This window comes from Ranitomeya variabilis, chromosome 1 (genome assembly GCF_051348905.1).
Source record: "Ranitomeya variabilis isolate aRanVar5 chromosome 1, aRanVar5.hap1, whole genome shotgun sequence".
Taxonomy (NCBI): Eukaryota; Metazoa; Chordata; class Amphibia; order Anura; family Dendrobatidae; genus Ranitomeya; species Ranitomeya variabilis.
In genome coordinates, this window is record NC_135232.1 from 103024263 (window position 1) to 103049287 (window position 25025).

The 25025-nt window shown below is 45.7% G+C and overlaps 1 protein-coding gene across 2 annotated transcripts in view; it reads left to right on the forward strand.

Annotated features, from left to right (window-relative positions):
* Positions 1-25025, forward strand: part of AP3B1 (adaptor related protein complex 3 subunit beta 1) — a 298487-nt gene that overhangs the window by 39367 nt on the left and 234095 nt on the right. Inside the window, exons 1-3 of one of the 2 annotated variants that reach the window (XM_077287063.1) lie at positions 11446-11767; positions 16677-16752; positions 23459-23533. In XM_077287063.1, the coding sequence (XP_077143178.1) occupies positions 11604-11767; positions 16677-16752; positions 23459-23533 (315 nt within the window). In that variant the 5' untranslated portion in view covers positions 11446-11603. Of the gene's footprint in view, positions 1-11445; positions 11768-16676; positions 16753-23458; positions 23534-25025 lie in introns of those variants that run through there. The other variant, XM_077287054.1, reaches the window with a different exon arrangement.

The following is a 25025-nucleotide window of genomic DNA, read 5'->3' on the forward strand; positions in this document are numbered from 1 at the left end:
GAAGTGGATCCTGATGGAATCTACTCCAAACTACGCACTGTCCAATCAAAAGGCTGCAATAAGCAATTGAAGAAAAGTGAAACTCCCTCCCAAAACGTTTTGTGAAGCATCTTCTGCTTGAAGAGTTTGTGGTTTTGGAATGCCTCAAAAAAATTTGGTTTGAATATATCCTAGCGGTCCAGGGTATTTTTGGCTGTGTATACACAGTGATTTATTGTAGTATTTTCATAGAAGGTTAGATTTGGTAGGGCCCTCCGGGGTCATCGTGTCCAACCCTCCTGCTCTCTGCCTCTGTTTGACGACTTCCATTGAAGAAGAACTCACAACCTCTCGTGGCAGCCTGTTCCACTCATTGATCGCCCTCACTGTCAAAAAGTTTTTTCTAATATCTAATCTGTATCTTCTCCCTTTCAGTTTCATCCCATTGCTTCTCGTGTCTCCATGTGCCAATGAGAATAATGATGATCCCGCTACACTGTGACATCTCTTCAGATATTTGTAGATAGCTATTAAGTCTCCACTCAGCCTTCTTTTTTGCAAGCTAAACATTCCCAGATCCTTTAATGTCATCTGAATGTGGCCTGTTTTTTTTTTTTTTTTTTTACACAGATCCTTTGACTATTTTCATTTGACCCTAGAATCAGAATCAAACATGTCTCTGGATCTTTCGGTCCATGAAATATCTCATACACGTGAATGGCCCCATAAATTCACAGGTACGGGTACTGTTCGTGAAAACCGCAGATGGTGCTCATGTGTGAATGAGGCCTTACTGTTAGACAGTAAACTGTCCTAGTACTGAGCTAGAAGCAGGTAAAGCCATAGTGTACCATTTAGCTCAGTATTTTATTTTTTACAATTTTCTACATTTGAGGCCTGAACATTTTAGCTCTTTTCTATCAGGTTGATCATTCTGTTCAGCCGTTCACTTGTAGGTTTTTCTTAGAGAGTTGAGTGGCATCCTTTATCTACCCCAGCTTTCCCAAGGCTCCTGATCATCAAATCTGCATGTAGCAGCAATGTAAGAGGGATAAGTTGGTGCATAATGCATGGCAGACGTGTGTCATGGTGACAGCTGACCGAACGATCGTTGCAGATCCCATTTCAAGCTCCCAAGTGATTTGTTTTCTATAGGAAAACTGAAGTGATACATGCGCCATTCATCTATAACCAACGGACTGACAGAGCTCTTCAGGAGCAGTTGATATTTCTCATCAGGTCCTGGCAGAAGGGGTTCCTGATCGGAAAGCATCTACAGCGGGGAGAATAAGTATTTGATACACTGCTGGTTTCGGAAGTTTTCCCACCTATATAGAATAGAGAGGTCTGTAATTTTTATCGTAGGTACACTTCAACTGTGAGAGACAGAATCTAAAAAAAAATATCCAGAAAATCACATTGTAGGATTTGTACATATTTCATGCAATAAAATGCAATTTAATTAAGTATTTGATCACCTACCAACAATCAAGAATTCTGGTTCTCAGACCTGTTAGTTTTTCTTTAAGAAGCCTCCTACTCTGCAGTTGTGGAGACATAGTGGTCAGTTGGTACTCCCGTCAGCTGGCCCGAGACCGCATGGACCAGGGCTCATCCCACTGAGCGCCCGCCCTCCTTTCCCGTGGGTATAATACTAATCAGACAACACAGTGTGAGGGTAAAACAGTGGCAGTATTTTATTGAACCACTAAACAGACAACATGTAGAACAGTCCCAGCAAAACACCCAAGATGGTGCAGAATTACAGAGTTTCACCCTTCCGCTAGGTTGATGGGATTAGAGCTGCTGCGACTTCGAGGCTTCCATGGCTGACTACCACACCTGTAACACCCCACTTTTGACAGACACCCACAGAGAGGAGGTAGTGACGAACTTAAGAAGTGGACAGTCCATTGAGGCACGTGGAGATGAGACCGGATGGTCCCAACCTGGCTTCTCTGAACTTCTCCATGGAGCTAGGTGACAGAAGGGGGCAGATCTGTATTCTTTCCAGCTAGGGCCGTGGTCCTTAACACATTGGCCGCTGCCCTCTTATATATCAGTAGCTAAGTTTATTCTTTCAGCGCTGCCTACTGATATATACGTACCCCAATGAATCAAAATTATACGGTATAATATGAACAATATGAGCATCCTAGGGACTGTCCCTTAGAGTCTCAGTTATGTCTTCAGCAGATAGTTGCTGTCTGGCTGCATGCGGACTGCCCTGGATAATGGCATCAGCAGTCAATGTGTTAAGCTGGCATCCTGTAGAATGTCAAATCTGTGTCCCTCTTCATGGGGCCATGGTGTCCTGACTGTTATCCTGTAGAGAGTTCCTGGCTGTGATTTTGTAAAGTCTCGCTGATTCAGAGCGGTAGAAATCCCTTTTTATAGCCACATCTGTGGTTCAGGTCATCATCCGCATGTCAAGTGGAGGTGGGAGGAGTTTATTTCTCATTGTCAGATTATTTAATCAGTCTGCATAGTTCGACCTTCTCTGTTTTGCAGGTCAACAAAGTAGCTGGCCTGGTTCAATGTGAAGTCAACATATTAACAAACATCAATTGCTAATTACCCTATGTCCCTGTTCTTTAAAGATAGCAGGCGATGAGCTGCAGCAAATGGCAACTCAAAAGTCAACATCCAGGCTCATACCATACGAACCTTTGTTTCTAGACCAACCAAAGAAACACATATCAATTCAATAATCAACATAAAGATAACAGCCTATGTCAATTAGCCTACTGAAAACAGACTTCTGGATAATTAAGATTAAATGCTGTGTCGTCACAGCACTCATTAGTTGTATTAATTGCACCTCTTTGAGTGTGTGGACAGGTGTCTTTTATACAGGTAACGAGTTCAATCACACTCTCCAACCTCTCCACCATGGCTAAGACCAAAGAGCTGTCTAATGACACCAGGGACAAAATTGTAGACCTGCACAAGGCTGGGTTGTGCTACAGGATAATAGGCAAGCAGCTTGGTGAGAAGGCAACAACTGTTGGCACAATTATTAGAAAATGGAAGAAACACAAGATGACTGTAAATCTACCTCTGTCTGCGCCTCCATGCAAGATCTCCCTTCATGGGGTAAGGATTCTGAGAAAGGTCAGGAAACGGCCCACAACTACACGGGACGACCTGCTCAGTGAACTGAAGAGAGCTGGGACCACAACCTCAAACATTACCACTAGTAACACACTACAACGTCATGGATTAAAATCCTGCAGGTCACGCAAGGTCCCCCTGCTCACGCCAGCACATGTCCAGTCACTTTTGAAGTTCACCAGTGACCATCTGGATGATCCAGTGGAGGCATGGGAGAAGGTCATGTGGTCAGATGAGACCAAAATAGAACTTTATTGTATCAACTTGCCTTGTTTGGAGGACTAAGGATGAGTATTATCCCAAGAACAACATCCCACCCATGAAGCATGGTGGGGAAAACCTACTTTGGGGGTCATTTTCTGCACAGGGCTACTGCACTGTATTGAAAGGAAGATGGATGGGGTTATGTATCACAAGATTTTGCTGACAACCTCCTTCCCTCAGTAAGAGCATTGAAGATGGGACATGGCTGTATCTTCCAGCTTGACAATGACCCGAAACACACAGCCAGGGCAAGGAAGGAGTTGCTCCAAAAGGACCATTTCAAGGTCCTGGAGTGGCCTAATTAAACATTAATAGTCCTAAGTAGATGAAGGCACTTCGTAAAAGATACGACAACCTATAGCCCAACGTGTAGTAAATTTGATAGGGCAAATGAAGCGATCCAACAGAATAAATTTAAAAGAATATAATTTTATTGAAATATATTAAAACATTATTAAAAACAGCAGAATAGTGACAAAACAGGAATGCTGAGCTGATGAAGGGAGGGTAAATAATAAATAATGCACTTGGAGAATGGGGTATAATAAAAGTTGTGACCCCCCCCCCCTCCATAGCAAGATGACCAAACTCTCTATATAATGCAGTACGTGAATATTAATACAAGAAAAAGCATCCACTATATGGCGGTGGTCTCAGTAGGGGATTACAGAATCCAGATAAGGTTACAGGATATCAGAATACACTATATATCCCATATTGTGGTTGGCAGTAGATATATCCTAGAGCTGCAGTGCTGCAAAACCTCATATAATAAGGTGGTACCCTAGAAAAGAATAACCAAATACAAGTTCAAGTAAAAGATGTGAGATACTGTAAAAGGAGAGGTAGAGCCGCCACAACGGATGAGCTAAATGTCCCCTCACCCCGACGCTCGTTTAGCTGCCAGCTTCACATGTAGAATTTATAATAGGAGATGTTTGGGACTTTTATAAAGTGTCCGAAGAGAAGTAAAAGATTAAAAAAAAAAAGGAAAACGGGCATCACCTAATCGCTGGAATCAAATACTGACCTCCACCATCTTGTACCGTGCATGCGTCACTATTGAAGCCGGCGATTTGATGTAGCTGTCATATATATGTGATGTCATGGCTGCAAGTTCAGCAAGGACCGCCAGCGCAAGAGGGCCAGGAGATTTAACAGATATCAGTAAAAAAACAAATATATATATATATATATATATATATATATATATATATATATATATATATATATATATACACTCACTGGCCACTTTATTAGGTACACCTGTCCAACTTCTTGTTAACACTTAATTTCTAATCAGCCAATCACATGGCGGCAACTCAGTGCATTTAGGCATGTAGACATGGTCAAGACAATCTCCTGCAGTTCAAACCGAGCATCAGTATGGGGAAGAAAGGTGATTTGAGTGCCTTTGAACGTGGCATGGTTGTTGGTGCTAGAAGGGCTGGTCTGAGTATTTCAGAAACTGCTGATCTACTGGGATTTTCACGCACAACCATCTCTAGGGTTTACAGAGAATGGTCCGAAAAAGAAAAAAAATCCAGTGAGCGGCAGTTCTGTGGGCGGAAATGCCTTGTTGATGCCAGAGGTCAGAGGAGAATGGGCAGACTGGTTCGAGCTGATAGAAAGGCAACAGTGACTCAAATCGCCACCCGTTACAACCAAGGTAGGCCTAAGAGCATCTCTGAACGCACAGTGCGTCGAACTTTGAGGCAGATGGGCTACAGCAGCAGAAGACCACACCGGGTACCACTCCTTTCAGCTAAGAACAGGAAACTGAGGCTACAATTTGTACAAGCTCATCGAAATTGGACAGTAGAAGATTGGAAAAACGTTGCTTGGTCTGATGAGTCTCGATTTCTGCTGCGACATTCGGATGGTAGGGTCAGAATTTGGCGTAAACAACATGAAAGCATGGATCCATCCTGCCTTGTATGGAGCATCTTTGGGATGTGCAGCCGACAAATCTGCGGCAACTGTGTGATGCCATCATGTCAATATGGACCAAAATCTCTGAGGAATGCTTCCAGCACCTTGTTGAATCTATGCCACGAAGAATTGAGGCAGTTCTGAAGGCAAAAGGGGGTCCAACCCGTTACTAGCATGGTGTACCTAATAAAGTGGCCGGTGAGTGTATGTATATATATATATATAGTAGCATGGCTAAAGGGTGTGTAGTCGATGGGAGGTATGTGCCATGTAAGTGCCTTGTTGCCGTAATGTAGCCTGGTGTATTTCTGTATTGTATATAATCATGTATATATATCTGCTTCAGGACCTGTGGTGATGTCAGACCACATGGCTAATCATGTGATGGGTTACTGGGTGTGGTTAGCTCTATTTAAGACAGGCAAATGCTCTACACAAGAGATATGTGTGGAGGTGAAGCCCTCCTGAGTGTGTTAAGGCTACAAGAGTGAGCCTGGTGGACTGGACGCTTTGTTTTCCTTTTCCTGAACTTAAGGCTATTTTGTTTGCTGTTATTTTTCCATGTGGTTTATGACGCAATAAACCCTCTGAACTTTAAAGGAACGTGCCCCATCGCACCCGAGTGAGTGACATCCCTACAATTGGTGGTAGACGTGCGGGCAGCGTTCCCAGCGGAGACAAAAAGTCTGGTATTGAATGTCCTGGTTCAAGTCTGTTGTAAGCCAGCCGGGGAAAATGGAGGAACTGCTGAAACACTTGGTCCAGTCGCAGAGCCAGCAGGAGCAACGGCAGCAAGAGACCAACAGGCTGTTGATGCAGCAGATACAACAGAGCCAGCAGCAGATGCATCTTCTGGCAACCACCATCCAGGGCAAGTCGAGTGCCCCAACCCCAGGTTTGGCTGATGACACCCACGTCCGGAAGACGGTAAGACGCGCATTGCAAAAAATGACTCCCGGGGATGATGTTGAGGCCTTCCTGACGGTGTTTGAGAGGGTCGCTGAGAGGGAAAAACTCCCACCAGAGCAGTGGGCAGAGGTACTGGCGCCATACCTGACGGGAGAACCCCAGAAGGCGTACTATGATTTGACCTTGCAGGATGCCAAGGAGTATGACAAATTGAAAGTCGAGATTCTCGCATGTTTGGGGGTGACACTGACTGTCAGGGCACAGCGAGTTCACAGCTGGGCCTATCACCGGGACAAACCGCCTCGCTCTCAAATGTTTGATCTGTTGCACCTGGTCCAGAAATGGCTGCAGCCAGAGTCGTGTACACCTGCACAGATGGTGGAACGGGTAATGATGGATCGGTTTGTGCATTCCCTCCCGAGGTCCATACAGACTTGGGTTGCCCAGGGTGATCCCCAGAATGCCGACGAACTGATCGGACTGGTCGAGAGATACCAAGGGATGGAAGGCTCCTTTGGGAGGCAGCCCATGCCGTACTGGGGGTCCCAGAAAGTTGCTGAGTCCCAAAAAGGGGTGGCGCGTCCAAGGTCACAAAGGGCGGGGGAGGTGGTGCCCAAGGTCCCTACGGGTGATATTATTTGCTGGAAGTACCACGGGCCAGGACATATAGCTGCCCGTTGTTCCCAGACCACTGAGCAGATGGACTGCAGCATGGGACGCCGTTGTTCATACTATGCGTATCCTGCCTGCAGTGTGAACTCTCCGCCCAACGAGGGACCTCAAGCGTGTCACGTAAAGGTGAACGGTCGAGCAGCAACGGCGCTGTTAGACTCAGGGAGCTTAGTGACCCTGGTGAGGGCCACTTTCCCGCTCCACCTGCTCCCGGGAAAGAAGGTCGGCGTGGGGTGCATACATGGTGATGCCAAGGACTACCCTTTGACCAGGGTGGACATTGAAACGGCATGTGGCACGGAGACCCACATAGTCGGCGTCGTGCAGGACTTGTTGCACCCTATAATTATTGGCCGGGATTTCTGTTTGTTTTGGGATTTGTGGGGAAAAGGTTCTGAGGTCGCTAGCAAGAGTAGGGAACCAATGAACCCTAAAAAGGTTTCGCCACACCCAGAGACAGACAGGTTTCCTTTTTGTGTTCTGGTTGGGGATGAGGAGGAAGTGTCCCCTACATCTGACATTCTGGAGTTAGAGGTAACCGGGGAAAATTTTGGGACTGCCCAACATAGGGACCCCACTCTGAGGGAAGCCTTTAATAATGTCACGGTTATTGACGGGGTGGTACAGGAGCCGGGAGCAGACACAAGATTTCCCAATTTTCTGATAAGGGGGGAGTTGTTGTACCGGGTCACGAAAATAAGGGAGGAGTTGGTAGAGCAGTTGATAGTGCCGGGTCCGTACAGAAGGAAGGTGTTGGACATGGCCCATTCACACATCTTGGGTGGACACCTAGGAGTGGAAAAAACGCAGGAACGGGTTGTGCAGAGGTTCTATTGGCCTGGGTGTCACCGGGAAATAGTGAACTATTGCAGGTCCTGCCCTACATGTCAGTTAACTGCTCCCACTCCTCATTTCCGGAACCCTCTTGTGCCCCTGCCCATTATTGAGGTGCCGTTCGAGAGAATTGCCATGGACTTGGTCGGTCCCTTAGTTAAATCAGCCCGGGGCCATCAGTATATATTAGTCATCCTGGACTATGCCACACGCTATCCTGAGGCAATTCCTCTGAGAAATTCTTCCTCGAAGAGTATAGCCCGCGAGTTGGTCCATGTCTTTTCCCAGACAGGTCTGCCGAAGGAAATCCTGACTGATCAGGGGACACCTTTCATGAGCAAGGTGATGAGGGAGTTGTGCAAAGCCCTGAAAATCTCCCAGTTGAGGACCTCGGTGTACCATCCCCAGTCAGATGGCCTTGTTGAGAGATTTAACAAGACCCTGAAGAGCATGCTGAGAAAAGCTATAGAGAAAGACGGAAGAGACTGGGATTGTCTCTTACCCTATCTGATGTTTTCCATTCGTGAAGTTCCACAGGCCTCCACAGGGTTCTCACCGTTTGAGCTTCTATATGGCCAACATCCGCGAGGACTCCTGGATATAGCCAAGGAAACCTGGGAAGCCGAAGTCACGCCCCACAGAAGCGTCATTGAGCATGTGGCCCAGATGCAGCAGAGGATTGCAAAGGTGATGCCTATTGTGAAAGAACACCTCCTCCAGGCACAAGAAGCTCAGGCCAGAGTCTACAACCGGTCTGCAAGAGTGAGGCAGTTCAATCCGGGAGACCGAGTTCTTGTGTTAGTTCCGACGGTGGAGAGCAAGTTCTTGGCCAAATGGCAAGGGCCATATGAGGTTGTCGAGAAGCTTGGGGAAGTAAATTATAAAATTCACCAACCAGGAAGACGGAAACCATTCCAAGTATACCATGTCAACCTCATCAAGCCGTGGCAAGATAGAGAGCCGACAGTAACTCCATCGCTGTTAAGCAACCCAGAAGGTGAGGTTGGAGCGGTTACTATAGCGGAGACGCTATCAAAGACCCAGAAACAGCAGTGCCGGGAGTTACTCCAGAAAAACAGGGACCTGTTTTCAGAGTTGCCAGGACACACAAAGGTCATAGAGCACGAGGTCCTAACAGAGCCACATGTGCGAGTGAACATGAAGCCCTATCGTATTCCTGAGGCTCGTCGAGAAGTTATCTCCAAGGAAGTGGAATGTATGTTGAAGCTTGGAGTCATTGAGGAATCCAAGAGCGGTTGGTCGAGTCCTATTGTCCTGGTCCCAAAACCTGATGGAGAGTGGAGGTTTTGCAACGACTATCGGAAGTTGAATGAGGTCTCCAAGTTTGACGCTTATCCCATGCCCCGCGTTGATGAGCTCATCGAAAGGCTTGGGCCCGCCAGGTACATAACCACCTTGGATTTGACGAAGGGGTATTGGCAGATCCCCATGGCACAGGAAGCCAAGGAGAAGACGCCGTTTTCTACACCAGATGGATGTTTCCAGAATGTCCGGATGCCGTTTGGCCTACAGGGAGCTCCGGCGACCTTTCAGAGGGCTATGGATAGAATCCTTGCACCCCACAAGGCATACGCTGCTGCGTACCTGGATGATATCGTCATCTTTAGCCCGGGCTGGGAGAGTCATCTGGAAAAGGTCCAAGCGGTGTTTGATGCTATAAGAGAGGCCGGATTTACAATAAACCCGAAGAAGTGTGCCTTGGGTAAAGAAGAAGCTAAGTACCTTGGATACATAGTGGGTCGTGGAGAAATAAAACCCCAAATCAGTAAAGTGGAGGCAATTCAAACATGGCCAAAACCAGTTTCCAAGAAGCAAGTTAAAGTCTTCCTGGGAATCGTGGGATATTACAGGAGGTTCATCCCAAACTTCGCCACGATGGCTGCGCCTCTGACTGACCTGTTAAAAGGGACAAAATCAGTAATGGTTAAGTGGTCCGAAGAAACAGAGTCAGCCTTCCAAGAAACGAAAGAGGCTTTGTGTAAGCAACCCGTTCTGATGGCTCCAGACTTTAATAAAGAATTTATTCTTCAGACAGATGCCTCAGATGTTGGGGTAGGAGCAGTCCTTTCCCAAGAGCTACATGGGGAGGAGCATCCTGTTCTCTATCTGAGTAGAAAGCTGTCTTCATCTGAAAAGAACTACTCAGTCGTGGAAAGAGTGTCTGGCCATAAAGTGGGCGGTGGACACGTTACGGTACTATCTGCTGGGTCGTAAATTCAGACTAATATCTGACCATGCCCCACTTAGATGGATGAGGGAAACAAAGGGTAGAAATGCTAGGGTCACCCGTTGGTTCTTAGCCCTGCAGGACTTCAGTTTCCATGTGGAACATAGGGCCGGAAAGCTGCACGGTAATGCGGATGCCCTATCAAGAATCCCTTGTTTAGTGGGGAAAAGTGCCAAGCCCCACGGCTTTAGGCAGAGGGGGGAGGTATGTAGCATGGCTAAAGGGTGTGTAGTCGATGGGAGGTATGTGCCACATAAGTGCCTTGTTGCCGTAATGTAGCCTGGTGTATTTCTGTATTGTATATAATCATGTGTATATATATCTGCTTCAGGACCTGTGGTGATGTCAGACCACATGGCTAATCATGTGATGGGTTACTGGGTGTGGTTAGCTCTATTTAAGACAGGCAAATGCTCTACACAAGAGATATGTGTGGAGGTGAAGCCCTCCTGAGTGTGTTAAGGCTACAAGAGTGAGCCTGGTGGACTGGACGCTTTGTTTTCCTTTTCCTGAACTTAAGGCTATTTTGTTTGCTGTTATTTTACCATGTGGTTTATGACGCAATAAACCCTCTGAACCTTAAAGGAACGTGCCTCCTGTGTGTCAGCCATCGCACCCGAGTGAGTGACATCCCTACAATATATATATATATATATATATATATATATATATATATATATATATATATATATATATATATATATATATATATATATATAATATATTTTGTCCTTTTTCTTAAAATCTGTGACAATCCCTTTAGGAGAGCGCATTGACAATATTAACCTCACATAAGCAATATTCTACATGGACCATTGCAGCACTTGGTAGTGCGGATCAGAATATTGCAGAAATGGCGGGCAGCTCTTGCACCTGGTGAGATGCGGATGGGCATGCAATGCTATGTATATATTTTTTTTTTCTTAAGCATGGTCTGAATGTATTGAATGGCTCCTTCCTTTCTTCTAACTGGTTCTTCTCCATTATGGCTTCCCGTCCAGCCAGCAGTCATCACAGTGATGAGACTCCATGTATGATGTGCTATCTTAAGCCTTCTGTAAACCCTTAAGTGGTGCATTTACAGTAGTAGCGGTAGTAGCACAACCACTTTACCTTTCATCCCATCTCATTACCTTCTTTATGGGGCTGTGACTGGGTCCCTTGGAGGAGACACACCTTATGGGAAGGGTCACTCTGATTCTCGTAGAGCAGCATTTCTCCGTGTAGAAGGTGTCTGTAGGGAAGCGGCTCCTCTGTCGGACATGTGAGCAGATGGGCTTTACGTCACTTTCTCACTTGCAGCATGTGAGCGTGAAATGTGGGCTTGTGTCACTTAGTGTTACCCAAGAGCAAAGGCGAAAAAAGGAACTTTGTGAAGCTTGTCTTCCTTGCTGAGACATCCATATAACAGCCATGAAATGCACATTGCTCCGGCCGCCCCTAGGCCTCTTCATTTAGGTTGGATGACTGTCACTTTGTGCTGTGACCGCCGTCAGGGGTTGTTTTTGAAGGGAAATGCTTTGGAACATGTAAAGAAGTTTTCGTTGTGCTACAGGGACTTTATATCCTGTCCTGCTACCATAATTGTATCCCGGGGAGTTATCAAGGCCAGAACACTACAACACTTGCTTCCTTTGGATCAGAGTGCACCATGGAGCAGCACCTAGCCTTAATAAAGAAAGTGAGCGCTACCTCCGCCGTCAAGTCTGTGCTCGATGTGGCCGATAACCTCCAGCTTAGTCTGAGTGCCGAGCCCACCGCAGAAGAAATCGGGCTGAGCAGCGGTGATCAGCAGTCCTCTGCCCTAATCCTTGGGTATGTATGAGCAGTTGTTGGCATGTTTCTATTATATGTGCCGCAGTTCTCTGCCCTTCTGTATGTGCTGATGACCTTGTGTTCGTCTCTCATGCCGAGTTAACCAGCTGTGTCTCAGTTTGATCTGTCTTTTGGGAAAGTTGGGTGAAACCGCTATGGTCCCATTGCAGCTTTTTTGCTCCTGGGTTGCAGGTCTACATGTGACGTCAGGCATTACCCTAGTAATTAATTACGGCTTTGCATGTCATTTAACACTGATTTCTAGACACCGCAATGTTTAGGCAAAGATTCCAGCAGAATTGTAAAATCCGCTTATTAATATTGTGGCGCCACATATTGGCTACACTAGTCAGAGGTGTGTGCTTGGTGAGGACCAGTCCTGCACGCCGATATGTCGCCCACAGAGGCATGATGTCTCTGTAATGCCCTCGCATCCTGCCTGATCCATAAATGCTGCAGATACAGCTGTGACTTGGGACAGGCACAGACCTCTGCGTTGGCATCTGACTACATGCCAGTAGTCTTACAGGCTGAACGCCTCACCGTGCGAGCTCGCACAAGGAGTGTTGCTGTATAGTGCTGAGCCGGCGGGTAGTGACGCGCTTCAGGCATGTACTGCCCAGTGATCCTGCCGGCTCAGCACTATAACACGGCAGCACATGTGGCCTCATACAGGGAGGCGCTCAGGCTACAGGCATGTTTACTGTGCCATGTCCCAAGTCACGGCTATAACCACGCGTTTTTGGGATTTAGGCAGCAAGCCGAATGCAGAGGGGCTCTTTACAGACAATTGTCACTCCTACGTGGGCGACATTTCGACTTGCGGACCTGGACTGGTCAGCACTAAGTGCACACCTCTAGGACTAGTTCAGCTAATTAGAATATATGGTGCCACAATATTAAAAAGCTGATTTTTTACGACCATGTTGGAATTTTTGACAAAAGTCGTCAGAAGTCGCTAACGTCAGTGGGATCGTCTGACAGTTTTATTGTGCATGGACCTCCCAACTCTTCCTCCAATAGATGAAATCTGAGAAGAGAAATGGATCCTTGGATTTTTCCCTAGAGATAAACTGCAGTTAGAGGAGTCGCACAGAGAACACCGGAGCGCTGCTGCTCTATAGATTATACAATATATTGGAAGCTGGTGGCGCCAGTTACATTATAGGATCTGTGTCATTAGAGACAGCCTGTTTCAGAAAGTGATTCTGCGTGCCATCCAGGGCTGTGGAGTCAGTACACCAAACCTCCGACTCCTTCATTTCCATGACTCTGACTCCACAGCCCTGGTGCCATCAGTGGACCACCCTGGATTAGTGATGGACGAACGTGCTTGGATTAGACGTTATCCGACCATGCTCGGGTGCTAGCCGAGTGTTTTCGGCGTGTTCGAAAGCATTAAGTTACTTATCGGTAACAGCATTTTTCGGAGGCCCATGACAGCACCACGAACCAAGGGTGCTGTCATTGGAGTCTGAATAAAAATATGTTTGAATCCCCGCGGCTGTTAGGCAATAACAAACAGCATGCCGAATATACTCGGTTAGCACACGAGCACGCTCGGATAAATCCAAACACGTTCACTCATCACTTCCCTGGATCCTATTCACGACACATCTCTGACAAGTAGAGGGCAAGTCCACAACCGGCAACTCAATTCCAGGAAAAAAGTACTATTACGGGGTCACTATTTGGATAACTTAATAGTTTTTTGTTATAAAAAGACAGCTTAGAGACAGCCATAATGGGAGCTGCATGTATGTAGCACATCTCCATGTTGGCTCATACAGGTGCAGAGCAGGAGATCTCCCCAATGTGATATTAGGTATTAATAAGGCACATTACCAGCGGCTATCCTCCCCTGTGTAACCCTGGGGAGGTTGTGATCATCGGAAGTCATTTGCAGGTGTTTGCACTATATTAAAATCCACAAGTACTCTGCGCGGATACTGCAGCCATCACCGGCTGGAATTTCACCTGCTTTCTATGACTATACACCCAAGTGCATAGATCTGTATGTACTAATCCTCCTTATCCAAACAACTATGTTAATGGCCTCTGATTAGTCGGAGATCCCAGCACACCTGTCAGCCAGCTTTTACTTAATGGGGAATACCGATTCCCAGGTTTTCGGAAGTGCCCTGATGTGAAGTACAATGGTGTGTATGTGAGTACATATAATATATGTGTGTTTGTGGCTGTTGCTCTCTAATACCTGCTGCTTATGTGCAGACCTCAGCGTTGTCTTAGGGGTACGTGATGCATTTCAGACAAGGTTGAGCAGAGGATATCGACAATGTAATTTATGGAGAGGACTAATGACTTAAAGGGAATCTGTCACCCCTTTTTTTCGATCTGAGATAAAATGAGCTCTGCATTATAGCAGTACCTTTCATATCCCCTGATTCCACACCTTTGCTGAGAAAATACCTTTGCAATCTCTCCGGCGTCCTATGTAAATTACCCCGGTCCGATGGGCGGGGCCTATTCGCCGTCTCCCCCCACCTCCTGCCTTGCTCTACGCATTTCTATTTCCTGCGTTGGCGTTGTTTGCCTGTGCATTGAAGTGTCCTCTCGCGTGTGCGCAGTATGTTTTGCATAAAACTCATTATTGCCCATGTGCCAGCATTTTTACGTTCTGTGCCCCGGAAGTCTTTCCATGCAAAGTTTGTTTTGCATCCAGGAAAGCAAGATTTCCACAGCAATACTTCCGGGGCACAGAGCATAGGGTAAAAAGCCGGCGCATGCGCAGTAGTAATTTTATGCTTTGATCACAGTTGGGCAAAGCATACTGCGCAGGCGCTAGAGGCCAATTCAATGCGCACGCGCAGAAACTGTATGGGATCTGTGCTATTCACAGATCTCGTTACGTCCAGCACGCTGAGGAGCGGGGGGAGAGATGGTGAAGAGGCCCTGCCCATCGGACCGGACCGGGGTAATTTACATAGGACGCCGGAGAGATTACAAAGGTATTTTCTCAGCAAAGGTGGGGAATCGGCGGGATACGGAAGGTACTGCTGTAATGCAGAGCTCATGCTAAATTAAGCCATATTTTTTTTTTTATCTCAGATCGAAAAAAAGGGGTGACCGGTTCCCTTTAATCTTCACGTGTTTATTTCCTGCCCTCCATTACTAACCTAAGCCAGGCATCGTACTCACTCTGTAAATGCTTGTGGCTACAAACCCACAACTATTTTAAATAACTATGTAGTTTTTCTAGTTTCAGAAACTTTCTTGTATCAAGGTATTTTTAACAAGTCAAAAAAAATGAACCAGCACAGCCTGAAAGCAGATAGTGGTGCCAGCCCACAGGTTGTAACGTAGAAACCTATGATCCAGAAAAAATGGGCCACACGATGTAGAATCTACATCAAGAAATAGATATGTTTATTGGCCCATGTGAACGGGTTTAGGAAAAATTAGCTGTTGTCAAGCAAAGGCAGCGTGTATTATTGGGTTTTCATGTGATATACCAACACAGCATAGCAAGTATTTCAGAAGTGTAAAGGAAAAGATATATATGGTTTTCTAATTATTGAAAAAGTATAAATCTGAAAATTGTAACGTGCATTTGTATTCAGCCCCCTGTAGTCTGATACTCCTTAAAAAAAAAAATATATATATATATATATATATATATATATATATATATATATATATATATATATATATATATATATATAAAAATTCATGGCTAAGAGGTATTTTTGAGAAACGGCATGATGAAAAGTAAGTGTTGTCCAGTCTAAATCGTCTGTAGTCAATCTGTGTGGCTGCAGACTTCTGGATCCCCTGCACACGCTCTGCGCTGCAGGGCTTCGCTGGTTTCTGAGCTCTAACTGGAGGATTGTGTATACTCTGTGCAAGAGCCTGTCCAGTGGGCGCGATCTCGCTCCATATACTTACATGGAGCAAAGCCATGCCCTCTAGTTGTCCACACCCACTGGATGGCCACATCTCTAGTTAAAGCGCGGCCTCGCACAATACAAGTGTATGGAGTGAGGCTGCACCCATTGGCCACATATCTTATATGCCATCCGGTCCCAGCTCAGAAACTGGCAAAGCCTCGCAGTGCGTGCGCTGGGGGGGATTCATAAGTCTGCAGTTACACACAGTCAGTCACAAAGAATGACTGCAGGCTTAACAGTTTGGACAACCTCTTTAAGGAACACACCAGACAGGTCAAGGATAAAGTACTAGAGAAGAGTAAAGGAGTGTTAGGTTATATGAAAAAAGGTGCCAAAATCTGTCCATGGGACATCTATTAGCCTCATATTTCACAAATCTGACCTTTTATGGAAGAGTGTCGGTAAGAAAGGCATTTTTGAAAGAAAGCCATAAGTCCTGTTTTGCAGTTTGCAAAAACCCTAGTAGGGGGACACCATTTGCAGTGGGAAAAAAAGGTGCTCTGTTCAGATGAGACCAAAGTAGAACTTTTTGTTGTAAATGCAAAACAGTGTGTGGCAGAAAACTGACTGCACATTACTCTGCAAACATCATCCCCACCAGCAGCCAGGTGGTGGGAGAGCAGTGCAGTTTGGAAGAGAGAACATGGACAATCCCTTTAATGAGTGCTGGGGGTTGACTTCTTGGAGCGAGGCTCTGAATTTGTTGAACATGCAAGTTGTTGTTTTTTTGTTTATAACAGCCACAGAACACAGTATATACTACTGATGAATTGCTGAGGGTTACAGACCAGGGCCGTCTTCCGTGAAAATTCTGTGGAAGGCATCCTCCTGCACGCAGACTGTGTAATCCTGCCCTGTGCATTTATTTGTCTTTTTTCTGCTTTTTGTAAACTTTAGTCCATTTTCCATTGAGCAGGCCGACATAAATTGCTACTTGGTTGTAGTAGTTGAGACTGCGACTATTTTATTTCTATGGTAACAATTGTATTTTTTTCTTTAAGGAATGAAGACCTAAAGCAGATGTTGGAAAGTAACAAAGACTCTGCAAAGCTGGAAGCGATGAAGAGAGTGGTTGGGGTACGGTTCCATTATCTGTAGTAGTGATCTGTGTTTTATGATAATTTAGGCTTTGACTTTACAGACACATTTTTTCAAATACGTATAAAAATGTTGTTCTGCTGGTAAAAGCACAAGTTCATCAGAAAACGATTAAAAAAAAAAAATCTCTCCATTCCCACTATATATTGTGGAAGCTCCTCAACAGCCGGTGCTCCATCCAGTGAGTCCCCTCATATAACAGATACATCGTCCTCCCGCTCGGAAGGAGAAAACCTCCAGTTCTTTATTCCAAAAGTATTATAAAGTATCCACGTGCAATTGTAGCCTGTGAAGATATTTTAAAGACTTTTCAATTCTGAAATAAAGAATTAGAAGTTTCATCCTTTTGAGCTGGTGTTGTTTTATGGTAAGGCATAAGTATCTTTGTAGCCGACTGTGGCACTATGGGCCACGGGATGCACATTTTATACGTGATCACCTTCTTGGCGGTCCTCACTTCTGTGCAGTGATTACACGTCCTGCACTTGCACAAGTATAAGGGATTCTGTAGAAAAATAGCAGAAATTAAAAGGTGGCCCTCACTGTCCCATAAAATAGTGTTATTGAAAACCAACTTTGCACCATGGATGCAGGATTATGTGAGCTACATGCAGGACGACAGCCATTTTGCTTCACATTGGTGTGGTGTGACGTACCGCAGTAAAGCACCGCCTTTTATAGGGGATGGCTTTCACATTTTTTTGAGAAAAAACATGTTAACTAAGTACCGTATATTATTTTCATGTGCGATGCTATTTACTGCAGGTTATTTAATCATTGTTTCTATCTTTGTTTTTGTTTTTTCCGATGTAATAAAAACATCAAATGATGGTCATCTTTTGACAGTGGCATATAAAAAAACCCACTTCCACAAATTCCCTATTACATTATAAGAGGACCTGAAGAAGAGATTTTTGAGCAGGGGTTTCTCAGGTCCAGTACTAGACACTGAGGAAAGCACTTTTGTTATAGTGTATTGCATTTTAACCCCTTTAACTTCTTCTTGCACTCTGATTTAAGAGTAAATCCCTGTTAGGTTGCTCATATTTTCAGTGGGCTCAGTACATATCAAGCAAGTGACGGCTGTATTTTACAGTCGACATCTACTCGTAATAACAATGACTAGAGCTAGCTCCGATCACTGTTGTTTAGCCATTTAATTGCCTTTGTCAGTCAGTGCCAGCAGCATTTAAATGGTCAGGTTGTCAGTGCGTGCATCACTGGCCATCTTCCCTAAGAAATGCAATGCGATCGTGGGGTGCTAATGAGTTGCTACTGCAGCAGAGGGATGCCATCGTGAACCTCCAAAGAAGTTTGGCTTCACAGGAGATCTCAAATAATCTCAAGTCCCCTGGGGTCCTAAAAAATGGCCAGCATTATTATTACCGTAATTGCAAATAACAAATATATACAAGCTTAAATCCCTTCCTTTTTCCCTAATTCAAAAACAAAAAAATGTGACTGATGAACCCCGCATCTCGCCACCCCGCCTGCAGTCATTATTGCGTCAGACGGATCACATAATCTCCCCACTTTCACCATGTAACGTTCTGCATCCCTTAGGAACATGTAAGATGATTATTATTTATTTATATAGCACCATTGAGTCCATGATGCTGTACATGAGAAGGGGTTACCTCCAAATTACAGATATCACTTACAGTAAGCAAACTAATACTGATACAGAGGGAAGAGGACCCTGCCCTTGTGGGCTTATATTCTACAGGATGGTGGGGAAGGAGACAGTAGGTCGAGGGTTGCAGGAGCTCCGGTGTTGGTGAGGTGGTAGTTTCGGTAGTGGTGAGGAGGCAGCGGGGTCAGTGCAGGCTGTAGGCTTTCCTGAAGAGGTGGGTTTTCAGGTTCCGTCTGAAGGATCCGAATGTGGTTGATAGTCGGACATGTTGGGGCAAAGAATTCCAGGGATTGGGGATATTCGGGAGAAGTCTTGGAGGCGGTTGGGTGAGGAGCGAATTAGTGTGAAGGAGACCTTGGGAGGACCAGAGATTACATGAGGGAAGATCAGTTCAGATCCGTTAAGATCAGTTTGATCAGAAGATCAGTTTGGCACAGTTTTACACAGACACCCCCTGTCCACACGGGCACAGGGAGTGAGAAGATGTCGCCCACGCAGTTACTGACGTGGCACCACACTCATTCACAACCCTGAGAGGCCACTCTCACTAGCACCAGTGAAACAGCATGCTGCCAGCCCAGTAGGACTGCCACCAGTTCCTTGTTAGATGTAAGCCCAGTCCGTTAACTGGATTATATTTAACCAGAAACCAGCCAAGGTAGCATGGATAGTTAAACCGAGAAATGGACGTGTGGATTCATGGATTGAGATAAGAAAGCAGCTCAAGGTTATATTATATTTCTAATCTCCTTTAGTCTATCAAAGGAAAAATAAGTTACAGGTATCGAAATAAACCAAAGTTAGGAATTTTTCTTTAACAACTTAAATAATAAAAAGTATACAGCATGTGTGTGTATGTATATGTGTAATATATCAAGCCATACATGATTTGGGATGATGCTGACACTTTCCCCAAGCTGACGCAGAATTTTGCAGAATATCTGTATGTAAATCCTGAGCATGGCACCACTGTCATTTGTATATCCTGTATCTTGCAGCATATACAGCTCTGGCAAAAATTAAGAGACCACTGCAAAATGTTCAGTTTGTCTGAGTTTTCCCTTTATAGGTACCATTTATACTCGAGTATAAGCCGACCCGAGTATTTGCTGAGGCACCTACTTTTTTGCCACGGAAAACTGGGTAAGCTTATTGACTCAAGTATAAGCCGGGTATGTATTGTCCCCTCATCCCTGTCCTGCCATGTGTGGCTCCCCCGGTCTCCTAGCTGTATGCATGGCTGGGCATCCTCCCCCTTCTATGCATGTTCTCCCCGTCATACTCGCCCTCCTCGTGTGGTCCTGAACGTCCCTGCATCTCTGTTGTTCCGGCTGCAGCTCTCCTCCTCTCTGCTCAGCAGTCACATGGTATCGCTCATTAAGGTAATGAATATGCGCTCCATGCCTATGGGAGTGGAGGCGTACATATATATTACCTTAATGAGCGGTGCCACATTACAACTGAGCAGAGGAGAGGAGAGCTGCCGGCACCAGGACAACCGAGATGCAGGGATGTGCAGGACCACGTGAGGAAGGTATGATGTCACAGCCGCCGGCTCCTGCCACTGCTCCCCCGCCGGCTTTCTGGCAATGACTCGTGTATAAGCCAAGGGGGGTGTTTTCAGCACAAAAAATGGGCTGAAAATCTCGGCTTATACACTAGTATATATGGTATATTTTTGAGTAAAATATAAATTGTTCTTTTCTTCTATAAACTTCTGACAACATGTCTCCGAATTTCCAAGCAATAATTTTTTTATTTTTTTTCTGAAAAAGAAAAATGGTCAAAATTTAAAAAAAAGAAAACCGTTCTATCGACCTCAAATAATGCAAAGAAAACAAGTTTATAATTATTTAGAAACAACAATACTAATGCTTTACCTCAGGAAGAGTTCAGAATCAATATTTTTTGGAATAACCATGATTTTTAATCACAGCTTTCATGCGTCTTGGCATGCTTTCCACCAGTCTTTCACACTGCTTCTGGCGCAAAAATTTAAGCAGTTCTTTGTTTGGTGGCTTGTGACTATCCATCATCCACTTGATTACATTCCAGAGGTTTTCAATGGGGTTCAGGTCTGGAGATTGGGCTGCCCATGACAGGGTTTTGATGTGGTGGTCTCAGAGCTGTATATAATGGGGGGCTTGATAGGGACCACCACAGCCAAGGATGCTATTGTCTATTTAATTTAACTTTTTTTTTTTTTACTTTGCTGTTTATTTTTCCCAGACCTTCATAAAAACTTTTCCAGACACAACTCATCTGCAGAGTTTACAACAAAGACACAATTTACTTCTCATATTTCCAGCACCGTCCCCATCTATTCCCAACCTGCACAAACTCCTCATCCTGCTGAAACCTCAGTGCTAAGCCTACTGCTGTATTTCCTTTCTGGCACTTGCTAAGTGGGATGGTACTGGTACTCTCTTAGTGCTCCACATAATGGTGCCCACTGCTCCATACAAAGTGTTCCTCCCCCATTGTGCCCTGTATGTGGCAAAATTACGCTCTATAAAATATGAATACCCTCTGAGTACATTAGGAATAGCTCCCATATTTTGTCTCTAAGAAAGTGATAATCTCTCCTCTGTGCCTCTTAAACTGTTATGAGAGTGACATTATATTATAATAATGCAAGTGACCACTGACATTTAATATTGTTCCCTGAGTGCCCCTTTATCAATTAATACAGTAATAATGGCCCCAGTATGTACTCTGTCCATACAATAATACTGTGCCCAGTGTGTGTCCTCCCTCCATACAGTAATAATCGCCCAAGTGTTTGTCCCCCCTCCCTCCATACAGTAATAATGGCCCCAGTGTGGCATCCTCCCTCCATATAGTAATAATGGCCCCAGTGTGTATCCTCCCTCCATACAGTAATAATCGCCCAAGTGTGTCTTCCCCCATACAGTAGCAATGGCTCCAGGGTATGCCCTCCCTCCATACAGTGATAATTTCCTCAGTTTCGCCCTCCATACAGTGATAATGGCCCCCAGTGTGTGTCCTCCCTCCATACAGTAATGGCCCCAGGATGTGTCCTCCCTCCATACAGTAATAATGGCCCCAGTGTGTGTCCTCCCTCCATACAGTAATAATGGCCCCAGTGTGTGTCCTCCCTCCATACAGTAATGTCCCCAGTGTGTCATCCCTCCGTACAGTAATAATGGCCCCAGTGTGTCCTCCCTCCGTACAGTAATAATGGCCCCAGTGTGTCCTCCCTCCGTACAGTAATAATGGCCCCAGTGTGTCCTCCCTCCGTACAGTAATAATGGCCCCAGTGTGTCCTCCCTCCGTACAGTAATAATGGCCCCAGTGTGTCCTCCCTCCGTACAGTAATAATGGCCCCAGGGTGTCCTCCCTCTGTACAGTAATAATGGCCCCAGGGTGTCCTCCCTCTGTACAGTAATAATGGCCCCAGGGTGTCCTCCCTCCGTACAGTAATAATGGCCCCAGGGTGTCCTCCCTCTGTACAGTAATAATGGCCCCAGTGTGTCCTCCCTCTGTACAGTAATAATGGCCCCAGGGTGTCCTCCCTCTGTACAGTAATAATGGCCCCAGGGTGTCCTCCCTCTGTACAGTAATAATGGCCCCAGGGTGTCCTCCCTCCGTACAGTAATAATGGCCCCAGTGTGTCCTCCCTCCGTACAGTAATAATGGCCCCAGTGTGTCCTCCCTCTGTACAGTAATAATGGCCCCAGTGTGTCCTCCCTCTGTACAGTAATAGTGGCCCCAGTGTGTGTCCTCCCTCCATACAGTAATAATGGCCCCAGTGTGTCCTCCCTCCATACAGTAATAATGGCCCCAGTGTGTCCTCCCTCTGTACAGTAATAATGGCCCCAGTGTGTCCTCCCTCTGTACAGTAATAGTGGCCCCAGTGTGTCCTCCCTCTGTACAGTAATAATGGCCCCAGTGTGTCCTCCCTCTGTACAGTAATAATGGCCCCAGTGTGTGTCCTCCCTCTGTACAGTAATAATGGCCCCAGTGTGTGTCCTCCCTCCGTACAGTAATAATGGCCCCAGTGTGTCCTCCCTCCATACAGTAATAATGGCCCCAGTGTGTCCTCCCTCTGTACAGTAATAATGGCCCCAGTGTGTCCTCCCTCTGTACAGTAATAGTGGCCCCAGTGTGTCCTCCCTCTGTACAGTAATAATGGCCCCAGTGTGTCCTCCCTCTGTACAGTAATAATGGCCCCAGTGTGTCCTCCCTCCGTACAGTAATAATGGCCCCAGTGTGTCCTCCCTCTGTACAGTAATAGTGGCCCCAGTGTGTCCTCCCTCTGTACAGTAATAATGGCCCCAGTGTGTCCTCCCTCTGTACAGTAATAATGGCCCCAGTGTGTGTCCTCCCTCTGTACAGTAATAATGGCCCCAGTGTGTGTCCTCCCTCCGTACAGTAATAATGGCCCCAGTGTGTCCTCCCTCCATACAGTAATAGTGGCCCCAGTGTGTGTCCTCCCTCCATACAGTAATAATGGCCCCAGTGTGTGTCTTCCCCCATACAGTGATAATTTCCGCAGTGCCCCCCTCTGTACAGTAATAATAGCCCCAGTGTGTGTTATGAGTGCTGGTCGTTGTGGGTGGGCCCCACGGCTTTAGTAAGTATTGGTGACCACCTTATCTGCTCCCCTTCCTTCCCTGGCAGCTACGCTACTGCCTGTATTGGAAATCAAAATACCATTATAGTAGATCATTAAGCACTTTATCTTGTGCTTTCTCATGTGCCCCACCCTGCATGTACAGTATGTATATAATATTTTTCTGAGTAGGTAAATATTGATGTGCACATTTTTCTTTCCAGTTTCTGCAGTGTTTGGGCACTGTGCTTCTCCCTGTTGCACACATGCTGCAGTGGTAAATGTTGTATAAATGCTGCGCTTTACAAAAACTAGTAACTGTGAGACGTTTGTAATAGTAGGGAGGCCTTGGTAAACTTCTGCAGTAGAATAACAAACGCTTGCTCAACCATGCCCAAGCTAGTAGACCAGCATGGGATACTTTAATCATCAGTCTTTATCACTTGCTTTCACTTATTTCCTTTTTTTTTTTATAGATGATTTCGGCTGGAAAAAATGCCTCTGAATTATTTCCTGCAGTTGTAAAGAATGTCGCCAGCAAAAATCTGGAGGTAAGATGTAATGTACATATAATTCAGTACTTCTTATTTTGTGGGGATTAAACACAGGATTGCAAGAATTGCATATTGAGCGTTTCCATGAAAATGCACATTGTTATTAAAGGGGCTGTTCATGCTTGGAGCTCTCTATGTGACTGCAGACTTGTGAATCCTGTGAGGACTCCCAGGGTTGGTGCTGGGAGCAGGCAGGCGCGTGACAGCATTTATGCGATTTGGATACATGCGGTCACATGCCAACTAGATGTGCGCGGCCTCGCTCAATATAAGGGAACTGAGTGAGGCCAGACAAGTCTAGTTAGACTGTGACCGAAGATTTCAGCTCCCATCCAATACCTGCAGCTTAGAGTCCTGACAATGTGTACTCAGCGCGCTGTGAGGATTCACTTGTCTACAGTCACATAGTGACTGCAAATTTGAGCCCCAAGCCTGGACAACCCCTTTAATCCCTTCCAGACTTTGGACGTTGTGGACTATCCTGTTTGGGAAGGTATTCTTGCAGTTATCAGTAAGTGATGGTGCGGAGACAGAAGCTGTGCCGGTGCAATCACTGCGGGAACGCTGTGTAACTACCAGCCGGGCTGCTGCTGGATAGCTGACGGGCTGGGGAAGCACATGGGAAATAGGAGGGAGAAGAGCCACAACCAAGATGTAGAAGGTGAGAAACTACCAAGGGAGTATGGGAGGAGGGGGAACGGTGCAGTACACGGAGACGGATACTTATAATGTCTTCTGACGTGAGCTGTTCTGTGCCCCGAGCCTGCACATCTTGATTGTGAGATGTGACCTGTCATGGCCGGTCTCCCAGCTTACATAGTTCTCTCTCCAAACAGGCACACATGAAATCAGGCTTCATCAGGGTGTGACTTGCATAGTAAACAAGTAGCAAAAGACGCCCCATGATCTGTGACTTCTTATACAGACAAATATTATAAATGTTGACTCGGTTCTGAGAGGCTGCCATTTTTTTTCTGCACCCCACTTTCTGTTTGCGCAGTTGAGTCTGCCTGTTTTTTTTTACCTCAACTTTTCAATGAGGCCAATTCTGGCCAGACCTCTCCTGACAGTAGATGGGTGTAACTGGGTCCCACAGGTTGTTGCCGGATGTGATGGCACTGCTGGACATATTCGAATTTCCAAGGCAAGTCAGCATGATGCGTCTTTCATCTGCTGCAATAAGTTCCTTTGGCCGATATGTGGTCTTAAACTCTGCCCGTTTGTTAGTTCCCCCTCAAAGGAACTTGAACAGCCCGTTTGAAGCTCCAGTCTGCCTTAAAATCTTTGCCTGGAAGAAACCCTGCTGATGCAGTATAATGACTTTGCATCTAGTGCTTTGCTCAGCCTTGCCATGGTGTATCACCCGTAACATGAATCTGTCTTCCACAACCTCACCTTTCTAGCACAGTTTGGCTGTTTAAAATCTCCTACACAGCTGTTTCTTTTTCAGTTAATAAGGTTTCAACCTACATATGGAAATAATAATCAC